This window comes from Typopeltis vanoorti, chromosome 10, assembly GCF_054136105.1.
Source record: "Typopeltis vanoorti isolate ZY-2024b chromosome 10, IOZ_Tvanoo_1.0, whole genome shotgun sequence".
In the NCBI taxonomy this organism is placed as follows: domain Eukaryota; kingdom Metazoa; phylum Arthropoda; class Arachnida; order Uropygi; family Thelyphonidae; genus Typopeltis; species Typopeltis vanoorti.
This window is the reverse complement of record NC_143558.1, coordinates 126,287,307-126,308,999: the sequence shown is the minus strand read 5'-3', so window position 1 is coordinate 126,308,999 and position 21,693 is coordinate 126,287,307. Positions and strand designations below refer to the sequence as shown.

At 35.1% G+C, this 21,693-nt stretch overlaps 1 protein-coding gene across 1 annotated transcript in view; it reads left to right on the top strand.

Annotated features, from left to right (window-relative positions):
- The window catches only part of LOC150102777 (SID1 transmembrane family member 1-like), a 582,520-nt gene that overhangs the window by 467,401 nt on the left and 93,426 nt on the right, over positions 1 to 21,693 (top strand). Inside the window, exons 20-21 of the mRNA XM_090399394.1 lie at positions 3,551 to 3,597; positions 10,988 to 11,093. Coding sequence (XP_090255520.1) covers positions 3,551 to 3,597; positions 10,988 to 11,093 — 153 coding nt within the window. The remainder of the gene's footprint in view (positions 1 to 3,550; positions 3,598 to 10,987; positions 11,094 to 21,693) is intronic.

The window sequence follows — 21,693 nt, the reverse complement described above, 5'->3', positions numbered from 1 at the left end:
ACACCCATGAGCAGTACAAGGTCAAGCTAGGAAGGTTACTAGCATAGTAAGTAAAGCTAAATCATATTATGAGAAGACCTTAGCCAAGGAGATGAAGGGTAATCCCAAAGAGTTCTGGCTTAGGCCATTATTGTTTAATTTGTACATATGAAATATAGGAAATGGCCTAAAGGGAGATATTCAGTTGTTTGCTGATGATGCAAAGTTGAGTAGCGCAATAAAAAATCAGCCTGATGTTGACAGTTTGCAGGATGATTTAAATAAGCTGGTAAAATGGGCAAAAGGTAATGGATGTGAGTTCAATGTGGAAAAGTGTAAAGTTATGCATTTTGGGATTAAAAGATTACCAGCTGTGTACTACATTGATGGAATGGTACTCCAAGAGATTGATGAGGCTAAGGACTTAGGGATGTTGGTGGATAGGGAGATGAAGTTCAGAGGACATATGGCTAAGGTGTCCAAGATTGCACATAGGATTACTTGGTTATCGAGGAACACACTAACAGCCAGAGATCAAGAGGTTATTATTCCCCTTTAACTGAAACTGCATTTGGATTACTGTGCTCAGGTCTGGTCACCTGGATTCCTTCGAGATGAGGAGGTTGTGGAGAGGGTTCAGAGGAGGGTCACTATGTTGGTGAGTGATGTAAAAATGCTCCCTACATTGATAGATTGAGAGCTTGTGGATTGCAGAGGTTGGTTGATAGGCAGAGAAGAGGGGATATGATAGAAACATTTAAATTACTAAAATCTTTTTATATGATGTAGGGGCAATGTTTCAACTGTGTGAATAGTGATGGAAGAACAAGAGGTCATCCGTGGAAATTAAGCAAAAGTATGGTTAACAAGGGTGTGAGAATGAGGTTTTTCGCCTGGAGCGTGGTGAATGAGTGGAATGCATTGCCTGACTCATTTGTGAGCTCTTCATCTGTAAATGAATTAAAGAAGAGATATTGTTTTGATAGGTTGGATCTCCATGATGAGTCTACTGACTCCATGGAAATACCCATAATAATAAGTTAGGGAACATTCCATAGAAAAGGTCTGCCTTCGTGAAGCCAAAAATGAAGGCATTTACATGATGCAGTTTTTCATAGCTAAAAAAAAAAAAATCTGGTGATGTTAAAAAACATTGTGGATTGAATGGTGTCAGAAATTTATATGGAGGGTTCCCATTGATGTGCACGGTGCTCTGTCCGTTGACCGTTTCTATTCATTTGGTATATATAAATGATATTGGGAAAGGTTTGAACCAGGATATCCAAAGTGTTTGCTGTTAGATATATAATAAAAAGCTATTCTGATGATGAGTTCCTGTAGTAGAACCTGATAATTTACTCATAGCGCTAGTTTTAACAAAAGCAGATAATGATATATATAAATGAAATATACTACAGTAATAAAAACTAACACAAGGATGGTCTGAAAAGTTCTCGGCCTCGACCATAGATGGCAATACTATCGGCAAGATTTTTTTTTTTCTAAGTTGATACATCTGTTATAAGCATCCATGTGAAATTGCAAGTCATTCTATCAAGTAGTTTGTTTTGTACAGCTTTCTGAAGCAAAAGTATTTTCTGTATCCCTTGAAATGGATATAATTAAGTATCTTGCAGTTATAAAATTCTTTGTAAAAGAAGGTTTAAAATGCCAAAAGAAATTCATTTGAAGTTCATAAAAGTATATGGGCACTCGTTCTTCTTCATTTTCAACGATTAAGAAATGGGCTGCCGAGTTTACACGTGGCTGTACCAGCCTTGAAGATGATCCACTTGAAGGACATCCAAAAAGTGTAACACCACCAGAAATCATTGATCACAATATGGTATTGAATGACCGGCGAGCCAAAGTGCGTGAAACTGCTGAGACTATAGGCATTTCAAAAGAATGTGTAGGATATATTTTGCATAAAGAATTGCAAATGAAACAGCTTTGCGCAAGATGGGTACTCCACTTGCTCATAGCAAATCAAAAACACACTCGCCTGAAAATCTCTGAAGAGTGCTTGGAGTGTTTTAACAAAAATAAAACTGATTTTGTGCGTCAATTTATTACTATGGATGAGACTTAGCTTCACCATTACACACCAAAATCCAAACAGCAGTTCAATCAGTGGACAGAAGCTGGTTGTTCAGTTCCAAAGAAGACAAAGTCTGTTCTGCCAGCAGGAAAGGTCATGGCATCAGTGTTTTGTGATGCTAAGGGCCTTTTGTTTATTAATTATCTGGAAAAGGGTAAAACAATAACCGGGGAATATTATTCTGATCCAGACTAGATGAAAAAATTCGTGAGAAAAGTCCCAGTTTGCAGAAGGAAAAAAATTCATCTTTCATCAGAACAATGCACCTGCCCACAAAGGTGTTTTGTTTTGGCAATGGGAAAATTAAGGGATCTGCACTATGAATTGGTGGAACATATACCCTATCCCCCAGATTTGGCTCCCTCTGACTTCTATCTCTTCTCAAAACTAAAACTTTTCCTCGCTGGTCATCGTTTTTCTTTGAATCAAGAGGTGATTCCAGCTGTAAAGGGGTATTTTGCAGATCTGAGAACCACTACAGGGATGGGATAATGGTGCTGGCACATTACTGGAATTAATGTATTAGTCTTAAGGGAGATTATGTTGAAAAATAAAAATAATTTTGAAATTATAAATTCATTTTTTCATTGTTAGGACAAGAACTTTTCAGACCACCTTCATACAGAATGGATAAAAATGATTAGTGGTGTAAGGCATGAATGTCCTACCCCTAATTCTTTATAATACACTGGGAAACAGACTACTGCTATTCATAAATGATTCTAGATTCCAGCTCAGTGTTATGCATTTTGGGGTTGAAAAGATTCCAGATGGCATGTTGCATTGATGGAATTTTTCTCCAGGACACTGAGACAAAGGGTCTGGAAGTGACATTGGACACAGGTTCAGGTTTTGGAGGAAGTTGCAGAGGTAATAAAGATAGAGAACATAACAGATATGCTGAAAAGGATATCGTCATCTGAGGAGATGTCAATGTGCCTGTTTTCAAGATTTTGATACAGCATCTGGACTTCTGTACTGAGATTTGATGTCTAGATTTTTGAGGTGATAACAAAATGGTGGAGTGGATACAGGTGCAATTCACTGAAATGTTATTGGGACTGCAGAACTTTGAATATGCAGACATTAAGGGAATATGGACCAAAAGCCCTGGTGAAGAAGCTGTATACAAATAGTTAAATGGTTATAGGCTCAATCTTTTTGTATATTGTAGGGGAAGAGAATCATGGAGTAATATTGGAAATCCAGGAAGAGTGTAATTAGCAAGTTTGCAAGGATTAGATTCTTCTCTTAGCAAAAGATAAGTGAGGGAGCAAATTGGATAGCAAGTAGGAGTGATGAGTGCATCACCTTACCTACTTTAAATAGCAGCACAATGAATGGTTTGTAGATTGGCTAGGCTTCCCACAATGAGTTCTTGGATGTACCAATAATAATAATAATAATAATATTTCCTTGTAATAAATTAAACTTGGTAACGTATTGTTTCTTTTTCTTATTTATGAAAAGGATCGACTAGTTCTTCTCATTCTAGCCAACTGTATCAATTGGTCCTTGTAAGTATTTTAAAACAATTCTTTTATAATTTAATTTATAATTAAATGAACTAATATATTAGAATGAACTAATATATTAGAATGAACTAATATATTAGTTCATTCTAATATATTACAGAAGATAATTATACATTATATTATAGCAGATTAAAAAAATAAAAAAAATTAACTTTTTTTTTTACTAAAATAAAGAGCCAAATTGCTAAATGTAACATGGAAAGTTTTCCAAAAGTAATACCTATATAAAATTAACTTTTTATGTTAATCAGAAATTAAGCAGCTCTGAAATATATTACTTTCGAATGTTTATATATATTTATATATATAAACAGTCGTATGAGAAGCAGCTAAAGAATTGTCAGTACCCTTGACCATTTTGTTTAATTTGAGTCTCGGGTCTGGGTTAGTCCCGTGGGGGTGGAAAGAGGGGAAAATAGTTCCACTGCATAAAGGTGGTTCCAAGACTGCTGTTGTAAATTACCGACCGATTAGCATATCAGGAATCATTGTCAAGGTCTTAGAGAAATTAGTCAAGAAAAGAATACAGGATTGGATAGATGAAAATGGGATATTGTATGGGGGGACAACATGGTTTTGTGAAGGGTAGATCATGCCTCAGTAACTTGCTCACGTTCTATAACACAGTGACGGCTGAACTGGATAGAGGTAATGGGTTTACAGTGATACTACTGGACCTTGCCAAGGCCTTTGACAGGATACCACATGGAACCCTAATCAGTAAACTGGAGCAGATGGGGATAGATATAGGGTTGGTGAGATGGATAGGAGGGTGGTTGAAGGAGAGATACCAGAGAGTGGTTTATTCAGGAGTGGAGTCAAAAAGACGTCTTGTGACTAGTGGAGTGCCACAGGGCTCTGTTCTTGGACCACTGCTTTTCAATTTGTTCATCAATGATATAGGAAAGGATCTGAGAGGAAGTGTTCACTTGTTTGCTGATGATGCAAAGTTGGGTAGAGCAATTGTGAGTGCACAGGATGTCAAAATTTTACAGGATGATTTGGATAGTTTGGAGGACTGGGCTAGGAAAAATGGATGTCAATTTAATGTGGCAAAGTGTAAGGTTATGCACTTTGGGGTGAAAAGAATAGCAGCAGTATATCGCATTGGTGGAACCATACTCCAGGAGATTGATGAGGCCAGGGATTTGGGAGTGTTGGTGGATAGGGAGTTGAAGTTTAGGGGGCACATTGCAAAAGTAACTAAAACAGCTCACCAAATCACTTGGCTTCTGAAAAATACTTTAACATGCAGAGACAAACAAGTTGTTGTTCCTCTGTATCGAGCCTTGATAAGACCCCATCTGGACTACTGTGCCCAGTTATGGGCACCAGGGTTTCTTCGTGATGGGGAGGAAGTGGAGAGGGTCCAGAGACGAGTGACCAAGATGATAGCAGGTCTGTGGAATGAACCTTATGAGAACAGGTTGAAGATTTGTGGGTTGCAGAAATTGGACGAAAGGCGAAGGAGGGGTGATATGATTGAGACATTCAAATTACTGAAGGGTTTTTATAAGATTGATCCAGAAGATATTTTTGAAAATATGACTGGTGGTGGGAGGACTAGGGCCATGCATGGAAGCTGGGCAAGAGCGTGGTTGACAAGGGTGTTAGAGCTAGGTTCTTTACTTGGAAAGTGGTAAATGAGTGGAATAAGCTTCCAGAGTCTGTTGTGGGTGCTACGACTGTGAATGAGTTCAAGGCAAGGTATGATAGATACTGTGTGAATGTTGAATAGTTGTTCTTGACATGATGTTAGGGCCTCCCTCGATGAGTCTGTCGACTCCTTGGAGTTTCCCAGAACAATAATAATAATAATAATAATTATTTAAGCACATTTTTTATTTACTTTTTGTACAGTACATGTTATTTACTAAGGAACACTTTATTACTATTTATTATTACTTTCTGTAACTGCTGTAATCTCTGCTTTGGTGCAGTATGTCCTTTGCTGTTGTACCAGTAAACCAAAAATTAGTCAATGAAACATTGCTAATCATTGCACCCAGGTAGCATGATTTTGTCACTCTTTTATTGAGCACATCTCTTATAGAATTGTCACACAAGACTCTCGTTCATTTTTCTTTCTTTCTGTTCTCAGCTGAACCAGGTGTTTCTGCATTCACACTAGCTCACACTCCTTCCTGTGTAGCCATGTTATCTCCCTCATTACAGCAAACCCTTCATTCGTCATGTCTGTCATACTACTTTTCTTTTAATGCACACTGAGCAATTCACTATGAATTCTTGTCCATCTCTTCTGATCATTCTAGATGTGAGCTCTCTGTTGGTTGTTCTGCTGTTTCCTGACACTACTATATCTGACTAGATCCCACTTAATTGCAGTAATTATATAGTATTTGAAAAGATATATACAGTTAACCCTCGTATAACGGTTTCGATATAACGCAGTCTACAAATTGTAGTAACCCTTGTTGAACGCGGTACTTATATAAGACGGTCTACAAATTGTAGTAATCCTTTATCTTTTATATATTTTTCAACGTACGACTTAAAAATCAAATTTTATCATCATTAAATTTGCGTTTACCCGTATCGCGCATATGGTTATAAGTAGTGAATTTATATTAGGAGAAATACCCTTTAGTACACATGTACGTCAATTGTTTGCCGTATAAAATATTTATTGTTGAAAATTGTCTTCGTTTTCTCCTAGGAAAGCACATTAAAATCATAAGTGTGCTAATCTCAAGCTGAACACTTTATTTTTTGGTGAGTTACATACAATATGTATTGCTTTTTTTTATGTAAAAAATTTTAATTTTATAGTAATAGCCAATTAGAGCGCTTTTGCGATATGATTGAAAACGAAATTAGTGAATTAATTGATGGGGAAATAGATTTAAATGCAGAGGAACTGGTACAATTAATAGATGACGTCGAATCAAATGGCGGGGAAAGTTTCTGCCAAAGATTCTGATAATGATGAATCCGTTAAAGAAATTAGCAGAAGGATTAAACTTGGTAAGAAAGTTATTTTATGGACAATGAACTCTCAATGGAGAGCTCCGGCAAATTCGCGAGACAATTGGATATTTGTTTAGCTCCATATTATGAATTTAATAAAAAATTTCAATATAGTGGTAAGCAAGGTGTTATTACCGACTTCTTGATAACTAAACCAGCTGAAATGTGCAATGAGAATTATACACATGATGTCCAAGAGATATCAAGTGATTACGACGTCTGGCCACTCGTAGATAAAGAACATCTACGAAATGTTAGTTTTGAAGAGAGTGATGATGATTAAAATATACACTTTATTTTATTTTGCCAAAAACATTTATGTAATATGTGAAATGAAGTTTACATACAATTTATAATTTTTATACTATGTATTTGTTTCATAGTTTATGTTTTCTTAACTTACATGAATTACCTGAATTAAATAAAAAAATATTTTTGTTGGATATGTCATTGTTTATATAATCTTTAAAAAAAAAAACGATTTTGTAACCTAACGCTACTTTTTCTATGTGATCTATGTCTCGCATAGCGCGATTTATATAACGCCCCATTTCTATGGAACCTAACATCCACATTATACGAGGGTTACCTGTATATATATTCAAAGATATATGTATATATATATATATATATATATATATATATATTTAGGATGTCCCGTAATTCTTAGTGCAGTTTTAAACTTTAACAGGTCCAACATTACAAAAGTTACAGATTTATAGTATATAATAACTTAAAGAATATGTAATTAAGTTTTATCTACAATGATTTGTTTCTTATTAGTATTCAGCATAACTTCCATCTTGTGCAATGCATGTAACTAGGCGATTTTCAAAATTCCGAAATCGTTTAGTAGTTGTTGAGCAGTGGCTGCATTGATTGTGTTTGTAATTTTAGTTTTAAGGTCAATAAGAGAAGCAGGTTTTGAAGCATACATGACTGTTTTGATGTGGCCCCATAAGAAAATGTCTAACAGAGTCAGGTCAGGTGACCGAGGTAGCCAAGTAAGAGCACCTCATCTACCTATCCACCTGTCTGCAAAAGCATCATTTCCTGAGGCTACTCTGTAACCTACTCTGGGTCTGACTCCCACTGACGAGACCTCAATAAAGGTTGAAACTGGTCTGGGTAGTGACCCTTTCCATAATGCATTATACATACCCATAAAGATATATGCTTTGCATTATGGGATACTAAGGCAAGTGATCAGAACTTATACCACCTTTACCACGAATTGCCCCAGTTCAGAAAATACTTCAGGCGCAAACTTTGTTTGCTTACACTTGGATAAAGGATTAAACCAAATATATAATTGGTAGCATAGCCAAGTGAAAAAATTTCCATCAACCATGAACAGTAACTTTCCATTCCAATTTAGTGGCAGCTAAATTATTTAAATTTCTTTAAGTGTTCAGACCACTTACACTGTTGATGTTTTTTTATCCATTTCTTTTGGAGCCTTTCTATTGGTATATCTTTTCTTCTACTCTTCCATTTTGGAGAATTTGAAGAAACCTATTAGTAGTCATTCTAATAGGTTTCTTCAAATTCATTCTGTACACATGTCCATGCCACTTGAATTGTTTTTCTCTGATTCATGTTATTATTGAAATATTTTAGGGTATTTCTTCTTCTCCTGATTATTATTATTATTATTTTTTTTTTTCATTTAAATCCATGATGGTTTACTTATTTTTCTCAAATACTTGTTTCCAAATCCTGTCAATTTTTTTCTTCTTTTTAAGCACCATGAAGAACTGTGGGGGAGTGCAAAGTATTTTGATTCTTTGGAAGGATGTGTATTTTTCCATATATTTGTAAGTTTGGTCATATTTAGACCACGCTAGATTTATTCTATATTTATTGGTTTCTCTATAATTTAGCCTGTTTGTGTTCAATGTGTCTACGCAATTGAATTTTTTAATCTGTTATGGTTTATTTCCTTCCACTTCTAAGTTAAAGTAGCAAACAAATTAATTTGAACACTTACATTTTAAAGAAAAATTTTAATTTTGCAAGAAAATAAGTACAAAAATTAAACTTTAACTTTACCTAATAATTTATACGTGCTCCTCTGTTCCTAATAAGTTCATTAATTTGCTCAGGCATGGACTCTACCAACATAAAACACATTTTTCTTATTTCTGCATCTTGAAACCATACTTTCATAATGGATTGTACAGTTATCTTTTGTATCACAATTTAATATTCCAAGTCTCTTTTTCACTATGGCCCACACATTTTCTATTGAATTAATGTCAGGAGAGTTACCTTGCCACTAAAACAATTGAATGTTGTGATTTTTGAGAACTCTTTCACTTTTGTTGAAGTTTGGCATGGAGTGAGATCATGTTGGAAAATGAGTTCTTTGTCTTTCTGGATTTGTGGGACTACTCTTTTCTAGTATTTGTAAAGTATTTTTAGCTGGGTGTTTAGGAGCTTGTTGAAGGTGGGTGGAAGAAGTCTTCTTAGCTGCTCATTTGTGAACATAGGGTACTCACTCTACTTGGACAAAGAAATGGCTCTCATCTGTCCTATCTTTGTACACTTTTACCCATTGGAGCCTCTTTTTCTGCATAGCCTTCATCAACATAGCATATTTTCTTTTGTTTCTTTTTTGGTCTGTGAGCAATCCTTTCTGCTTCCAATAATCTTTAATGGACTGACATGTCAAAAACATTAATCCACTAGCTGCCAAGTCTCTATTTTAGTCTAACTGGATTCATTTCACTTTTCTTAACTAGTAAATGATCTTGAGTAAGTGTGATTTTCCATTTTCACCCACATTTTCCTATTCTGTCAGAAGTAAAGGTACCTGTCTCCCTAAACCTCTTTAAAATCACATTAACTGTTCCTACACTCATTGGCAATTTTTCTTTTAGTCATGGATATGTTCTGAGAAAGATTACATATTTTTGAATGCTTTCTTTATTATTATTATTATTATTATTATTATTATTATTATTATTATTAAGAGAGACCTCCAGGAGTCAGGGACTCATCGAGGGAGGCCACTTGCTACACACACCAGCTATCATACTTATTCCTGAATTCATTCACACTACTTGCACACACAACATCCAATGGCACTCCATTCCAATCGCACACCACCCTATGAGAGAAAAATCTAGCTCTCATCCTCTTCTTAGTGGCATTCATTCTCACCTTCCAAGGATGCTCTCTTGTACTTTCCACACCCTCCATGAAATGAAAAATTCCATCAGCTGAAATCCTGTATGACCCTTTCAGAAGTTTATAAGTCTCAATCATATCATCCTTCTTTTTCTTGTTGGTTGGCTAATGTCTGCAGGCTAAAAATTCTCAGTCTGTCTTCATAATCAGAATTCCACAATCCTGATATTATTTTTGACACTCTCCTTTGCACTCTCTCTCTCTCTACTTTATCAAAATCACATTGCAACCCAGGAGACCAGACCTATGCATACTGGTCCTAGTGATGTCTTATCAATGCCTTGTAAAGAGACAAAATGACATCCTTATGTTTGCATGTGAAAGTTCATTTCAGCATTGCAATTATCTTTTGAATTGTATTTGCAGTCTTTGCTACATTGCCCCTGAACTGCAATTTGCAGTCTACTAACTAACACTCCAAGATCCCTAGCCTGATCACTTTCTTCTAGCATAATCACACCAATATAATATGACATTGTTGTTGAAAATTTTTCCACTTGTATTTTAATATTAAGGTGTGACACCTTTTGGCTACTCTTATACGGAAATATGACTTTGTATTATTTCAACTCTGGCATCACCTTTGGGTCTGGTTCCCACCCTTCCCACTATGCATAAGATTATACATGTCCGTAAGGAGATGTGCTTTGTGGTTTGGGATACTGAGGCAAGGGATGTGAAAGCATTACTTTCTATATACGAGTTGCCCAGTCCTGAAAATATTTCAGGCAAACTTTAAGCTTTAAGCTGTAATTAAAAGAATATAATTTCTTGGCATCTTTAATTTATAATACAAAATTGGATATCTAATCATGCCAAAGTGTATGACTTTGCATTTACTGACATTGAAGTGACATACATTTTCCCATGCCTACAATTCCAGTCCATTTCAAATCATTCTGATACTGATATACATTAATGTCAAATAAAACCTGAAAACACCAAGTTAAGAACACCTTTGAAAGTTCTGTTTTCCATTTATGCATATTGTTTATTGTTCATTTATGCATATGTCATGCAGGATATTTACTTCAGTTGTAAGTGTAAACTTGATCTAGAATGTGTCAGGAGTTACATGATATAATGTCATTTCATAATAGCTGAAAAACTTAAGCATTTTTCTAGAGTATTTATCCATGAAATAAAGAGATGAAATTTTATATAATTTTTAATTATCTTTTTTTTTTTTTAGATCTATATATGGCATTATAACAAAACCTCATGATTTTGCTTCTTATCTACTTGCCATTTTCATCATTAATCTTCTGTTATATGTTACTTTCTATATCATAATGAAGGTAAGTATTTTTAACCAGAATTTTATATATATATATATATATATATATATATCTATATGTAAACATTCATAAAAACTCATAGTGAATTCATATAGTCAAATGCTAAGCAGCAGTGGTTTTTGAAGTTTTTTCAGTGTACAACATAGAGGTGCTCATGCAATAATAATAAAAAACATAGTCCATCATCTTCCTTTGAACTCTATTATATAGTGAAACTGTGGATTATTCATAACTAAAAATTCACACGTATACAACAGTAATTAAATTTTTAAATTTTAAATAAGATGTAAATATTTCGTCATAAGTATCTTAAGACGTCATCAGTACAGTTATTATGAACAATATTAGGCATTATATTCAAAGGAACAGTTAGTGCACATGCTTGCATTGGAATCCCTCTATGCGTACAGCAGCATGTTTGAGGACCCCCCCCCCCCAAAAAAAAAAAATGGCTGTAATTAAAATTACATTAAAATATATCTGATAAATTTATTATACAATTGAGGATAATAATTTCCCAGACTTCTGGGAAAGTGACACAGTCATTACTGTTCAGATTGGGTCTGTGATGTAAGTCTTCAGCACTTTCTTCATATAAATGCTCATGTTTATATAAGGATCTATGTAGCAGCTTGATGTTTTTCCATTGGATCCTATGTTTAGGGTTTTCAACTCCAGATTTGTATGGTTTGATAAGACAGATGTGGTCTTGATGTTCAGAGATGCATTTACTTATAGATCTTCCTGTTTGTCCATAGTAAGACATCTTACAAGAACATGGAATTTTGTATACTCCAGGTGTATATAATCATAGGTGAGCATTTGTCTTTTGGAGAAGGTAGCAAATTGTGGATCTGGTTGATTGGTTTATAGGTAGTGGCAAGTTTGTATTTGTTCATAATTTTTTACAGACATTCAGAGATGCCTTTGATATATGGTATAGGAATCCTACAGGCTTCTTATTGTCTGGGTTGATGTGTAGGGAAGTGGCTGATATGATTTTTTGAGTTGTTTTTGGATTGTATCCATTTAATAAGGCTATATCTTTAATCATTTCCAATTCTTGTTTTAAAGATTCTTCAGAGGAACAAACTTTGTGTGCTCTGGATACCAAAGATTTTATGATGCCATATTTTTGAGATGGATGATGAGCCGATGAATTGTGGATGTAACGACCTGAAAATGTTGATTTACGATAGACAGAAGTGGAAATGGAACCATCTTGTTTTCATTGGATGTGCATATCAAGAAAGGAGATACCTTATGGTGATTCTTTTTCTAATGTGAATTTGATGCAAGGATAAAAGTTTTTGATCTTATCTAGAATTGAGTATAGTTCTTGTTCAGAGTGACTCCAGAATGCAAGACATCATCAACATATCATAGCCATATTTTTGGTTTTGGTTCAAGAGCAAAAATTCTATCTTCTAGATGTTCCAGAAAAAGGTTGGCTAAGTTAGATGATAAGGGAGAGTCCATTGCTGTTCCTTCCTTTTGTTTATAAATTTTGTCTTCACATGTGAAGTATCTGTTGATGTGATAGCAGATTGAATAATTTCACAATATTGGATGGAAATTTTTGAGTTAACAATTCTGTTATCTGCTTATGAGGAATATTAGTGAAGAGGGAGACAATGCCGAAGCTTGTTAGCATGTCTATTTTTGACAGTTGAATGTCTTAATTTTTGTGAAATTCTGTGGAATTTTCATTCATCATAATAGTTTGTTAACGATAAACATTTTTTCAGTGAAATTCTCGGTGCTGTTTATGTGCTTCCTTATGGATACTATTTTTGATATCAAGTGCCACCAGGAACCAAACAATCTGAATGAAATAAATTAAGAGAGCAACACCACAGGACAATAACTGTGTCATTACATCATTACAAAACAAAACAAAACCTACCCAATATCATTTGAAATTTGTTTTCTTATACAAGTCAAAAACTTACTTTTGTGACACTATTCTTTTCTTGAGATTGTTTTGTTCTTTTCACTATATACATCCACTTCCAAAGTTTATCCCATTACTCTATATACCTTTTGGATCCCATTTACACCATTATGCATTTCTCAGAGTATCTTCTTTTATTCCAGCTATGCATAACATTCTAGGCAAACTGACATTAACTGCACTTAACATCATTCTGGGTATAGAAATCTAATTAACTAGAATTGTTTATTGCATAATCTCTCTACTGAAGCTTCTGTGTCTATTATTATTATTATGCGACACCTCCAAGGAGGCTGAAGACTCATCGAAGGAGGGCACCTAGTCTCCACCCACTACAGCAACTCATCTGCATCGATGCCATTTATTGCCCACCACTGCCATCACTAATATTTTTTTCACAGACAATCACAAACAACCATGCCCACGCTTGAATTCAAACCTGCAGCATTTTGGCTGGAGAGAGGATATGCTAACCACTCAGCCAACCTGGCCAGCATTATTCTAATGATGATAATCAATTATCATCATCATTATTCAGGACTTCTATGGAGTTGCAAGACTCAACCTGTGACCAAATGGTTTTCTTATGATCTAAAATTTTTTCCTACTGATTACAATACATTTCAAAGACTACTCAGATCTGATTGTAAATATCTAACACAATTGTGTTATTCTAATTATATCTCTCATGCTGAAAATGTCTCTTCCTTAAAAAAAAAAAAAATTCTTGCTCTTCATCAGATCCTTTAATGGTAACCATCGATTTATTACTATAAATTAGACTTGGATTCACATCTATAGTAATAAATCGATGTACATTATCATGACAGCACTCTGCTACATAAACAATTAATTTCACATTCAAATAGTATATAATAAATTGCTTTTAAAAAATTAAAAACTTGGCATCTATTTATGCACACCTGAAATTAATGTTGAAAGAAATTATCTTAATGTTAAAATATTTTATAATATTATTAATGTAGGCCTCAATTTGACAGACTAATTGTGGGAGGTTGTGTCTGCAGTTGCCAAAAGGCTGTTAAATTGAATGTATTTTAAAAACATATGTTAATTTTGAACTTACAATTGCAGGATATATTAAAATATTATTATTACTACTATTATTATTATGGGCAATTCCAAGGAGTCCTTAGACTCATTGAGGGAGGCCCTAAACATTATGTCAAGAACTATCCAACATTTGCATAGTAGCTATCATTCTTTGCTTTGAACTCATTCATAGTCATGGCACCCACAACAGACTGTGGCAATGTATTCCACTCATTCACTACTCTCCAAACAAAAATCTTAATTCTAACATCCTTGCTAACTACACCTTTACTCAATTTCTATGGATGGCCCCTTGTTCTCCCACCACCAGACCTGTTCTAAAAAATCTCCTCTGAATTAATCTTGTAAAAACTTCAGTAGTTTGTATGTCTCAATCATATCACTGCTTTCCTGCCTATCAACCAGTTTCTGTAACCCACAAATCTTCCACCTGTTCTTCTAAGGTTCATTCCATAGACCTTTACCATCTTGGTCACTTGCCTCTGGATCCTCTCCAGCTCCCCATCATCACCAAGAAACCCTGGTACCCAGATCTGTGCACATTAGTCAAGATGGGATCTTATCAAGGCTCGATAAAGAGGAACAATACATACCGCTAAAACATCTATTAAAAATATAAAAATAAATTTATAATAGGAGCCAAACCTTATTTTATTAAACATGTCAAAAACTATACAATGTAACTAAAGGAGTGTCTCCACCACTTTTTTTTTTTTTCTTAAAGTTCACACAAAGTTGATTTCAGTGTGAACATTAGTGGGTTTTTTTTTTATTTTTTTTTATTTATAGCATCTCAGAGGGATAAAAATACTTCAAAATTCTTTAACTTCATTGAATCGATAACACAAAAAAATGTTTAAAAAAGAAGAAATACATAATATTAACTTAATTGAAAGAATTACGTTTTTCAGAGTCAGAAATACAACTCATATGGAGGGGGAGGTGTTAATTCCTTGTTGGTAGAGGGTTCTGGGGAAACACATCTAGTTGATGAAGTGGTCATTGAAGAAATCATCGAGCTTCAGTTGCTTTACACCATGGTGCTCCTTCCTTTTTAATGTAGATCGAAATTCTCTAAAATGTTTTCATAATAAGGAAGCAATTAGGGTCTGATGACGATTCACTATAATGTATGATGCCATCCACATGTTGTCTTATAGCAGACAATTTAGGATGAGGTGCAACTGATTCTTCATCTTTGTCATCATCATTCAGCATCCTCTTATTCTCCTTGAAGAACATTTCGTGAAGTCTCTGCCTCAGAAAAAAATTTAATGGCCCAGATTACCTTCATCATTTTCAAGCCACTATTACATGTCATTCTCAGTTGCATTTTTGTTACCAGCCTTCAGAAGAGTGTCCTGAAAATTAGATGCCCCAACTCCCTCATGTGTAACAGTCATGCCACATTCAAGCTTCTCAATCAGTTTTAATTTTTGTGTAACACTCAATTTATGCTTTATACCTTTATCTTGTGAGGCCATAATCATGGTAGACAAATCTTACATGTTTATTATAAAATATATAAAAATCACAACGAAAATGCAAAAACAACCAAAATGTAAACAGTAGAACTAACTGCACTGGAAGACTGACAGTGGTGACACAGACTCCTAATCACTTCCCCTCCCTCACCTAGACATAATACCCTGAACTCAACACCAAATGCGTGATAAGATAATGTTGACTCATTAACTCCTTTTAGCATGCTCTATTTGTGAATAATAATAAAAAAAGGTTCTTGTTTTTTCCTTTAGGACAAACATTTTTTTTTCTATTAAATCAAGGGCCTACTGTATTATTATTATTATTGTTGTTGTTGTTGTTGTGTCATCCTCATTGAGTCAGTAGACTGTTGTGGGAGGTTCATTCAACTGGCAATATATTTATCATGCATTTATCAGACTTTTAATGTAAAAAATGTATTTCTCATACCCCTCTTCACCACACTCTTACATAACTTCCAAGGATGGCATCTCTGGTTCTTTCCCTCTCACCTTCTACTATTTAAAATTCCCTCTGGTTTTATCTGATAAAACCCCTCACTAACTTAAACATCTCTATCATATCACATCTTTTCCTCCTGTCCACCAAACTCTGCAATCCACATTTCTTCACCTCTCTCCATAGTAGCATTCCAGAATTCTGATATTTTGTTAGTCACTCTTCACTGGATCTTCTCCAGTGTTTCCACATCACATTGAAAACCAGGTGATCAAATCTGATCACAATAGTTTGTTTACTGACCAGTGCTTTTTTTTACAGTGGCACAACCACCTCCTTATCCTTGTATGTCAGTGTGCTTCTTATTGTCACAGCACTAAGATGTGCAGTCTTTGCATCACTTGCAATATTCCCTCTAAACTTCAGGCTGCTGTTAACCATCACTCCCAAATCTCGAATCTCGTCTACTTCTTGTAGTACAGCACCATCAGTATAGTCCACATCCTTAAATTTCTGCACTCCAAAATGCAACATCTTGCACTTGTTAATATTATTAATACAATCTCACTCCTTTGTCAAGTCAAGAGTCTATTCAGATCATCTTGAAAGGAATTAACATCAGCAGTACTACTTATAATGCTCCTATACTTTGCATTATTAGCAAATAACTGAAGATCCCTAGTTGCTCCACATGATATATCATTACAAACTAGTTAAATGGCAGGGCCCAAGAGCAGAACCTGAGCACAGTACTGGTTACCCTCCTTTTGTGAGCACTGCTCCATCATATATAACTTGCTGGTATAAGAGCCATTAGCACATCCATCTAAGCAATACGCTATTTATTCCCATCCTGTGCAGTTTGTACACCTACTTATCATGTGGTCATCTGTCATATGCTTTTGCAAAGTACAAGAATATCACTGCATATGATTCTTCTTTAACACATTCATTACCCTATCATAAAATGCAAATTAATTGCTGAAAGATGCCCTACCTTTTACAAATTCATGCTGACCATCATAAAGAATACTATGGCCATCAACCCAATATTGTATTCTATTCCTAACCAATCTAACTGCAGTTATACAATCTGGTCTATAATTGGATACTTCTCTCCTAGAACCATGTGTATGGAGTGGTAGTATTTTGCCTTCTTTCCATACCTTATGAATCTTACCTGCTATAAGACCTTCATTAAATTACCAGGTCAGAGACATGGATAACTGTTGAAATTTGAAAGTTTTTTTTCTTTACAGTTAGTTATGCTATGAATTAAAGATGCCAAGAAATTATATTCTTGGTTCCTTTCATCCTTTATCCAAGTGTAAGCAAACAAAGTTTGCATGTGAAGTAACTTCACGACTGGGCTACTTCTATATAGAGGCTAACTGTTGTGCACATTCCTTAAGAATATGTGATGATATGTCATTCATTCCTATAGTCATACATCTATCCCGATCCCCAACACCTAATACACCTCTGATTCTTTGACTTCCAGTTCTCCTAATACTTTCCTCTATTCTATATTTTGCACTGTATCATTTACACTAGTAAATTATCCATTTTATATTTTGCACAGTATCATTTATATCTTCTTCTTCTTTGAGTGCCATCTCCTATCTGAGGTTGGTGACCACCTTGGCAAATTTTGAGCGATCCTCATGTACTCTGAACAGTCCCTCAGAGCTCATGCCAGTCCACTGTCTGATGTCTACCAGCCAAGATTTTTTTTCATCTTCCTTGTCCTCTTCTTGCATTTATCTTCCCTTTTATAATCAATCGAAGTATCTTATATTTTTCACTACGAAGTAGATGACTAAGATATGCAGTTTTCCTTCTTTTTATGATGTCTAAAAGTTCACATGATTTCTCCATTTGTTCCAATACTTCCTGATTGGGTGTTTTTACTATCATGGGATTTTTAACATTCATCTGTATAACCACATCTCAAAGGTTTCAAGTTTTTTTATTGATGTTGTCTTCAAAGTCCAAGTTTCTGCACCGTACAGCTGTACAGACCATGCATACTCTAAGCTCTAAGTTTAAATTGTGGTTACACAGTGTTGATTTCATCAGGAGAAAATTTTTTCTTGCCATTTCAATTCCAACTTTTATTTCCATTTCTGGATTGCATTCTTCATTTAACCAGCATCTGAGATATTTAAACTTTGTCACTGTTTCATTCACTAGTTCCAGATGATTTTGAAGATCCTGATGTTGTCAGCCAGGAGAGCTGTGTCATCAGCATATGAATGTTACTGAATGTTACTGATGATTTCACCATTCAGATTAATCCCTTCCTCTCTTCCTTTTAAGATTTTTTTGGAATATGGCTTCTGAGTATGTGTTAAAAAGAAGAGGTGGCAGCACATATCCTTGTCTTACTCCTCGTTCGATGTTAATGGAGTCTGTAATAATATCATCAACTTTGAACAGATGCCTTTTGGTTCTAATATAAGTTTTCGATGATCCTGATATCTTTACCATCTAATCCATTTCTTTTTAATAGTGCAATCATTTTATTATGTTGGACTTTGTCAAGTACTTTCATAAAGCTGATGAAGTAAATGAATACTTCCTTGTTTTGGTCACTACATATTTGGAATAAGATTTGAGAACAGAATAGAGCCTCTCTCATTCCCAAACCGTTTCTAAAGCTGAATTGGGTATCACCAATGGTGTCTTCATATTTTCTATATATTCTTTTTTGAATTATATTCAGAAACATTTGAGAACATGGCTCATTAGGCTGATCATTCTGTAGTCGTTACAAGTTTTTGCATTTGCTTTTTTAGGTAGCATGATGAAGGTCAACTGTAACTAGTCTTGAGGGATTATGCCTGTATCGTAGATCTTATCAGTATGATATACTCTGATAAATTGCTCATTCATTGATTCCACTATATCCTTTGTAACATTCACTCTGCTGCCATGATAATCCACCACCATCAAACTGCCATTATTATTTTTTCTCTATTTTGTCATAGAGTGGAAGAATTCCCTTGAATTCACTTTGGCCTGACCAGCCAATCTCTTCTCATTCTGCACCTCTTCTTTCTTTACCATGTTTTTTACCTTCCTAATCTGCAGTTTATTCTTTTAATCAAACCAGTTGCCACCAACTACTGTGTTGTACTGCCCCCCTCCATAGCATTTTCTTTTCCAGCACAGCTTGCTTGATTTCACTGTTCATCCATTTCACACTTACTCTATTTACTTGCTTATCTCTTGGTATGCAGTTATATATTGCTTGTATCAGATACTGCTTTATGAATTTCCATGCACTGTCAACATCTTTTCTGCACAGCTCATCTAACCAACATATCAATGGTGGTTGACTACAGAGCTTCCCATAATCACCCACCGTATTACTGAGACAAAGAGCCAATAGGCTTCACTTCGGTGAGGTAATTTTATTCAAATTAAGTGGATATTGAATCCAACATTATTTCTTAGCCGAAAAAGAAACTCAAAGATAGAAAATCTAAGAGTTTCATGCCGAATATAGAAAACTATAAAAGTTTGGCGAGTCCGAGCATAAGCCAACACCTGGTACATGCTGGGGCAACTGGTAGTAAAGGTGGAGTAAGATCCGATCACTGTCCTTAGTATTTTTCCATAATGTAAAACACAACTCCTAGGAGATGTATGTTGTTATATATTATGGGGGAAGGTCACTACCCAGACCGGTTTCGACCTTTTTTTTGAAGTCTCATCAGTGAGTAGGTAGACCCAGATGTAAATACTGAGGTTGCAGTAGTGCAGAGCATATTTCTTTACGAGTCGCCAAAAGGTGCACTACTAAATTGCTGAGATAAAGAGCCAATAGGCTTCACGTTGGCAAGGTAATTTTATTCAAATTAAGTGGATCTTTTGGTGACTTGTACAGGAAAGAAATAACCTCTCCACTACTGCAACCTCAGTATTTACATCTGGGTCTACCTACTCACTGATGAGACTCAAAAAAGGCCGAAACTGGTCTGGGTAGTGACCTGCCTCCATAATGTATCACAACATACATCTCCTAGGAGTTGTGTTTTACATTATGGAAAAGTACTAAGGACAGTGATCGGAGCTTACTCCACCTTTACTATGAGTTGCCCCAGCATGTACCAGGTGTTGGTTTACACTTGGACTCACCGAAACATTTATAGTTTTCTATATTTGTCATGAAACTCTTAGATTTTTTTTGTTTCGGCTAAGAAATAATGTTGGATTCAATATCCACTTAATATGAATAAACCCACCTTATAATTCCACATATATCTTTTTTGGCAGTAACCTTTTCTTGTTTCACACTTCCCAAACAAGTACTTCATAATCACTCGTATCAAATGGCAGCAGTCAATACCTCATTAACAACTATATCTTGTGAAGTTATCACCACATCCAAAACACTAAAGCCTCTGGTTACTTTGATCACATTCTGCTTAAGACATTTATCCCTCAGAAATTCAACTGAGAATTTTCTTGTTCTTTCTCGCTTTCCTTGTTCCTGTATGCTGTCTCCTCCTCCTCCTGTTGATATTCCTATAATTATAGTCTCCTATCAGAATCACCTTCTTTTTATATGCCCAACCAGTTTGTCTAAACATTTCACAATCTATATTCTTTACATTCTCTAGCCTACAAAAGCATTCTATCATATATACTATACTGTTAATTTCAACTTCACACCATACAGATTTGAAATCTGCATATGTACTGTCAGCGTCTGCACTTTGTGGAGATTTCCTCTGCAATCATTAATGGTACTCCCCTTCCCTTCCTCTTTCCACCTTTCTATCCTTCCAGAAAATTGTATATCCTTCCATTTCTAATCTCAACATCACATCATCCTCTGATAACCAAGGTTCACTTATACCAATTATCTTTGGGCATTCTGACTCAATTAATACAACAAACTTAGCTTTCTTATTTTGAATACTCCTTAGATTTCTATACAAACATAACAATCCTCCTTCCTTTTAGGCCATTCTACCACACCAACATTCTGTACTGTAGCCATTAATACCACACCCCTCTCTTTGGTGTGACCACCAAAACTTAGGCGCCAAACCAAGAACCCCCTTGAGCATGAATTCTTGATCCTCGAACTCAGCTCTCTTATTTTGAATACTCCTTACATTTGTATACAAATATAACAATCCTGGTGTCTTTTAGACCATTCTGCCAGCATTCTCTGCCCTAGCTGCTTGTAACTATAGTTACAAGCAGCTAGAGCAACCCTAACAAGATCCCAACCAACTACTGATATCCAAAATACATCATTTGATAACAGAAGTAAGAAACAAAAAAACATGTGATACCCATATAAATGTACCAGTTTTTCTGATCATCCATGCAACAGGCAAAAAGCCATTAGGGAAAATTGCACTTTTCTTTATTCAAAAGGGTTCAGAAGGTCTGGCAGGCTCTTCAGAAACAGTTAAGAAACTATGTTCTAGTGATATCCTTGTAAAAACATCATGTTTCTTAAAAATGTTTTTAAGAAACAACATGCTTAAAAACTACTCAGAGCAACATCAGTGGGTTGAATATCATTTACAGTAATACCGCATAAAACAATCAACTCTTCTAGAAGAGTGATCTAAGAATGGGATCTCCTTAATGATCATGACGAAG